At 29.3% G+C, this 7049-nt stretch overlaps 1 protein-coding gene across 1 annotated transcript; it reads left to right on the top strand.

Annotated features, from left to right (window-relative positions):
• Nucleotides 1–268: 268 nt before the first annotated feature.
• Nucleotides 269–2293, top strand: LOC18101166 (cytochrome P450 81Q32). The gene is made up of 2 exons (XM_006380619.3): nucleotides 269–1241; nucleotides 1412–2293. The coding sequence occupies exons 1-2, from the start codon at nucleotides 354–356 to the stop codon at nucleotides 2018–2020; spliced, it is 1497 nt and encodes a 498-aa protein (XP_006380681.1). The 5' UTR covers nucleotides 269–353; the 3' UTR covers nucleotides 2021–2293.
• The last annotated feature ends 4756 nt before the right edge of the window (nucleotides 2294–7049 follow it).

Here is a 7049-nt window from a genome sequence, read left to right as displayed (position 1 = left end):
GAATTAATATGTAAATAATTTGCTTTAGACCAACTCAAAACCACACTAACCAATTAAAAAATAAATAAATAACTATACTTGCGACGGCTTATCCACCCTTTAATCTTAGAAAGACCAAATCAAAATATAAATAAATAATAATAATCATAATTAAAAAAAAAAAAAAAACAAAGTATATATTACCATTAAATCAAGGTCAAAGTATGCGAACCGGTTAAAATCCTACAAATTAAATTCAAATAGAGAGCAGAAGCAATCATTCTATATAAATAGAAGAAGGATTAGATCTTCTTATTCACATCCCAAAACATTAGAACTGGTTAATTAGACAAGACTATCAATCAGTTAAAAAAATGGAAGACATCCTGCAATACTCTCTTCTGGGTGGTTTCTTTCTTCTTCTTGTTGTCACCCTCTTGCAACATGCAAGAAAGTACCGCATGAAGCTCCCACCAAGCCCACCAGGTCGACTAATTTTAGGCCATCTTCCTCTCCTCAAACAACCCAGGGCCATCCACCGAACTCTACACGACATCGCACAAAAAAATGGTCCGATCGTGACTCTTAATTTTGGGTTCCGAACTGTGATCATCGTATCATCACCATCAGCCGTCGAAGAATGTTTCACCAAGAATGACATTATCTTGGCCAACCGTCCTCCTTTTCTAAATGGCAAGGTATTGAACTACAACTTCACCACCCTTGCTGCAGCACCATATGGTGATCATTGGCGTAATCTTCGTCGCCTTACTGCCATCGAAGTCTTCTCATCAAGTCGCCTCAACACATTTTCGAGCGTCCGAAGAGAAGAAATAAAGAATTTACTCCGTAAAATTCATAAAACGTGTGGAGATGGTTCCGCCGTGATAGAGTTAAGGACAATGTTGTTGGATCTTAACTTTAATATAATGATGAGAATGGTTGCAGGGAAGAAGTATTATGGTGAAGATGTTGATGGGCTTGAAGAGTCAAGGAGATTTAAGGACATGATGCAAGAGTTTTCTGAGTGTACTAGGGTGACAAATCTTGGGGATTTATTTCCCATTTTGCAGTGCATTGATTATGATGGATTTAAGAACAGGATGACTCAGCTAGGTAAAAGGATGGACGCTTTCTGGCAAGGACTCATTGATGAACATAGAGTTGATAAGGATAGAAACACTATGGTTAGCCATTTGCTCGCTTTGCAAGAATCGGAACCAGAATACTATACCGACGAAATCATCAAAGGCATTATTCTGGTTAGTCTCAAATCTCACTCTGCTGGCCTAAATTCTTTTTCTATTTTTGGATAAATACGTAATAAACACACGTATCTGACGACTTATGGTTATTCCAATTATATATGTATGTATATTCCTTTTGTTTCAATCTTTCTGATTTATGATTGGTTATCCACTATTTTCTGCAGATGATGTTGGTTGCCGGGACAAAGACCTCTGCTATGTCTTTAGAATGGGCATTTTCCAACCTGCTGAATAATCCACGCGTATTAAAGAAAGCGATAGACGAAGTGGACACCCAAGTTGGTCAAGACCGCTTGGTGGATGAACCAGATTTCTCTAATCTACATTATATTCAGTGTATCATCTATGAAAACCTGAGATTATGTCCACCAGCTCCGCTCCTGGTACCACATGTGGCATCCGAGCGCTGCTCCCTTGGAGGCTATGATATTCCATCAGGTGCAATGGTACTTGTAAATGCATGGTCCATTCATAGAAATCCCGACGTGTGGGAGGATCCATTAAGTTTCAAGCCTGAAAGATTTGAAAATGGGAAAGGTGAACCATACAGGCTAATGCCATTTGGGTTAGGAAGGAGAGGTTGTCCTGGAGAAGCTATGGCACTTAGAGTGATAAACATGGTTATGGGCCAATTGCTTCAATGTTTTGAGTTCTCAACTATTGATGGAAAGGACGTCGATATGACTGAAACGGCAGCGACACTCATGTTGAAAATTACCCCACTGCAACTCATCTGCAAAGTTCGCCCGAACACTCACAGCCTGCTCGCTTAGGCTGCATATCCGCCCGTCCGGCAGGTAGAAAGAATGCAAAACCCTTTTCATCTGAATTTAGTGATTTCGGTGAGGAAAAAAAGATGAGTATGAGGACAATAAATGTAATGTTAATTCATATTCTATGCATAGTATTATTACTTTTCTGTATTGCATAATTCACAGAAATTCCCAATCCTGGATTATTAAGGCTACCCTTGTTGAATGATGTGCTATTGTAAACTTTGGGATTTGGTGGAGTTAGGAAAATAATAAAAAAAAAAACCAGCTTTGACTGCATACGTGTCGTTGAAATATAATTGACTATTATTTGATTTGTGAAACAGTAGTAGATTAATGCTTTCAACTTTCAAGCCTAATGAAGTTCTAGATGTTTACTTTTAAGCCTCCGTTTGTTATTCCATACCAAATGGTGGGGCAAATTTTGAAAAACAAAAATTGTTTAAATTATTTTTTATATATATATATGTTTTATTTTGATATGCTAATATAAAAATAATTTTTAAAAATAAAAAAAATATTATTTTAATATATTTTCGAGTAAAAAATAATTTAAAAAACAATCGATATTATATTTCAAACTCTTTCTTAAAGATGAAAATAACAACCTCAAGAATAATTTTATATTATATCTTATTTATCATTTAACAAATAAAAAATTTTAATATTTATATTTTATTTATTGAATTTTAAATATTTATTTAGATATTCATTACCTGAATCATATTGTTTGGGCAAGTTTAATAATATTCATTTCATAATATAGAATAAAATAACTATTTAAAAGACTTATTTATATAAATTAATTCAAATTAGTATCCACAAAAGGGTAGATAAAATTATCATCTTATTTTTAATGCTACGTTCGATCTTAAGCTTGTTAGCCTGGAAGCTTAAAACAGCAGCCCAAGGAATTAATAAGTAGAAAATTTGAATATAATTTAACAGTATTAATGATCAATTATTCTAAAACTATATATTTGAGTCGTATCATTTACAATCCAATTATAATTTTGTCTCTACATTAATTTCATGTTTTTCTTCACATCATTTTTATTTATCCTCTTTTGAAAAATAAGAAAAAGGACCTTTTTTTATAGCAGAGTAACTTTTTTTTTTCATTTCAATCCCCGCACCTTTTTTTCATTTTAATCATTTTTTTTATTTTTATGTATTTGGATATCTTTCAATTTGCATACTCTCAGGTATATGATATGTCTACAATATTCCAACATTCGATTAAAAATCACTTTTGCAAAATAGAGCTTTAGGTTATAGTAAAAAAAAATTAAAAGAAAAGGGACTAACTTTGAAAATTAACAAAAACAAAAACAAAACATGCCCGTTTAGATTTTAGTGGAGCAAAGTTGTTTTTGCTCCTTGAATGTTTAGTTTGTGTATTGTTTGGTATTTTTGTTTTAGAAATTTACAATTTGATCCAAAATTTTATTTATTTTATATTTCAGTTCTTGAATATTGAGATGAGAAAGAATGAGAGAGAGAGAGAAAAAGAGAGAGAGAGATTTAAAAATAATAGGACAAAGAAATTGTTTAGAAGGTTGTATTTTGACTATTTAAAAGGCCAATTTTGTTGTCACTAAGTTCATATTTTTTTTAGAGAAGTTCAATAGAAATAGAGTTTCCCTTCAACCATGTTAGAAAAGGTAAAACAAGTTCCATAATGTTTTTTCTTAATTCATTGAAATTTTGTTTATTTACATTAGTTAGAGGGTGTTCTAGGTTGGAAATGTACTTATTGAGGTTTTTAGAGCGTTTTTAAGGTGTTTTCATGTTAAAACAAATTAAAAATAAAGTTTTTTAATCCCAAAACTTAAATCTCTATTTTCCAGTCACTAGAGATGACCTGAAAATTCTCCATTACAGGACAAGTTATTTGCCACAGCAAACAAAATACATTTGTTTTTTAATTTATGTATTTTTGGTAAACTTTTTATTTAAATTTTAATTAATATATCCTTTTTTTGTTTGAACTTTTCATTAATTTTATGTTATAATTTTAACTAATTCCATCTCTCTTATTTTTTTTATTATTTAATTTCATAATGCTTCAAGGAGATTATTATAGTTTTCTTTAATTTTTTCCTTTTATATTTTATATAAAAATATATTTACATGATTTATTTATAAAAATATAAAAAAAAATTTCTTAGAAACCATAATTAAACTCTAAAATGAAATTAAAAAAATATAAAAAATAAAAAGAATAGTCTAGATTAATCATTTGCATATTCATATATCTTTTACTTTTATTAAGAACATTAGTGTTTTGCTTTACTACTTAATTAACATTAACAACTCTTTTTAGAATTTTATTAGTTTACATTTTTTTTATTTATTTTATTAAACATAAACAACATCTTTAAGTTTTTTAATTAAAAAATATCATGATATTTGAAAACACATTCATAATATTGATTTGTTTTTACATTAAAAATTAATTTAAAATCCAAATAAGAGTGTAAAACTAGTTAAAAACTAAAAGAGGTCAGTGATGTATTGTAGTATGAGAGATAAAACATTGTGGATTAACATAGTGTATTTACTTCTTTCTCTTATCTACAAAAACCAATTGCTTAACTGATGGGGTAAAATCATCTTTTCGAGGGAATCTCATGGTTATTAGTAAATTAATTGGGAACAATTTAGTTTGAATACCTTCTTTCACGTAGTAAAATAACTTTGTTGTCTTTAAAAGCAAAAAATTATAGACCATTTGTTGATGGGCTATTTTATCTTTTTAATTTTTTTTGGCACAACAAGTTAATGTAAATACCCTTGAAAGTTAAAAGAATATTGAACTTAAAGATATGGGTTTTTTGTTTTGTTTTTTTTATCTTTAACATAGAGAAATGACAAATTTAATCTTAAAAACAAAAAATCTAAGGCTAGTTTGAAAAGATGTTTTTGTCTTTTCCATATGGTGATGCTCTTAGAGATTGTTTAGTAATTAAATATATTAAAATATTATAAAATAAAAAAATTTGTTGACGCCTGCTACGCATGCATTGATGTTCCCTACGCCTTATGGACAGTGCGTGGAGAGTCGTCCAATGTCCAAAACAGCCCACCACCATGTTATTCGATGCATATGGTGGTGGTGAAGCTAATAGAGTGGCAATTATTGTCATATTTATAGTGATTCAATTGCGGTTGTTTTTTTTATCCTCCCTCTCTTTTCTCTCTCTCAGAAACCTTAATATTCGCACTAAATCTTTTAAAAATCAACTTTATTGTCCAGTTTGCATTCATTTTGAATTTAATCATTATTTTTTTAATTTATATTTGTTTAATTAAATATATTGTATTATTAAATAAAACGTGAATTTAATTCCACGTGTATACACCACCGCCACCACCAGTAGGCAAAATAAAAGGCTAATTATTTACTACATATGTTAAGAGTGATTTAAGAAGCTCATTTCATGTTATTTATGTTGTTAATAAATAGAAAAAAAAATAGAAAATAGGATTGATTTAATTAAAAAAATATTTTTTCAAAAAATAACAAACAATGTTGCTAAATTTTAAATCTATTAAATATAAAAAGATAAAAAAAAATTAGTGCGGGACAGATGGCCTCAACTAAATAAAGAGACGAAAATTTTGTGACAGCCATTTAAGCTATAGTGCGAGACAGATTGCCTCAACTACTTATGTGAGAAGTATTTTCCTCCAACTGAGACTGATACGCTGCAGTTTTATTGCCCTCAATTAAAACTCTTAAATATACATAATGACCCTCAATTACTGATCCATCAATATTCATCACTGTACATAGGGTTGCTTCACAACAAACTCTTAAATATACATAATGACCCTCAATTACTGATCCATCAATATTCATCACTGTACATAGGGTTGCATTTTGATAATTTTGATAGTTTTGACCAAATTCACATTTAAGTCCCTGTATGTTTTATTATTTACATTTCAGTTATTATGCTTCAATTGCATCACATTTCAGTCCTTGTAGATGTAAATTTCTTTGGTTGAGAAATAAGAGATTGAACAATGGCTTCCATTCGTATTCTCTAATATACCCCGTTGTCCACTAATTTTGTTTTTAATTAACAGTCACATGTACAATACGTGATAGTCTTAATATGGAAATATCCCTTTTAAGTCAACAAAAATACCCTTCAATCAAGAAAAAAAATCAAGATTTTTGAAAAAAATTGCAGTATCATTCAACCCGATAAACTAGATGATAGAAAATAATATGGTTTAGATTTTTAAAAAAATTCAAGATGATAAAAAACCCTATAAAAAATATATTAAAATCAATTAATCATATAGAAACCAAAACGAAACATACCATAAAGATCATTTCAAAATAAACCAAATGCTTAAAAAAATTGAAGTATTACATTTTTTTAAAAAATAATAATAATAAGATGACAACTTATTTGATCAACCTAGACTTCAAAGCCTAACATGCTAAGCCCACAATTTAAGCTATGGAATCCAATAGGTTTAATTGTTTTCTTTTTAATTTATTTTTAGCTAATTATAAGATAACTAATAAGATATATTTTTTATTTAAAAAAAAGCTAAAGGATGAAACTGGAATAAAGCAAATTAAAGGAACAAAAAGTCTACAAAATAATATTTTTTAAAAAAATATTAACGTGGTGACATATTGAAACGACCTGAATCAACTCATGTCAACCTATTACACCCACAATCTAGATCATGAGACATTAACAATCATGTAAAAATCAAATTGAACAAATTAATCTTTAAGGAAAAAAAATGCATCGCGAAGACAAATTCAAAATAAACCAAATACTTAAAAAAATCAATCTAACATATTTAAAAAAAATATTTAGACGACAAGATATTGGACCGACTCGAACTTTGCGGATTAATTATCAAACATGAAACTCGAGTCATGGAATCAACATAGTTTAATGATTTTTTTTTATTAACTTTATTTTTTACATAAATATAAAATAAAAAAAAGCTAACAAGAAGCCTAGACATGTGGGTCTAGTGGCCCAACATGCCT

This window comes from Populus trichocarpa, chromosome 7 (genome assembly GCF_000002775.5).
Source record: "Populus trichocarpa isolate Nisqually-1 chromosome 7, P.trichocarpa_v4.1, whole genome shotgun sequence".
Lineage (NCBI taxonomy): Eukaryota > Viridiplantae > Streptophyta > Magnoliopsida > Malpighiales > Salicaceae > Populus > Populus trichocarpa.
This window is presented reverse-complemented; position numbering and strand designations above follow the sequence as displayed.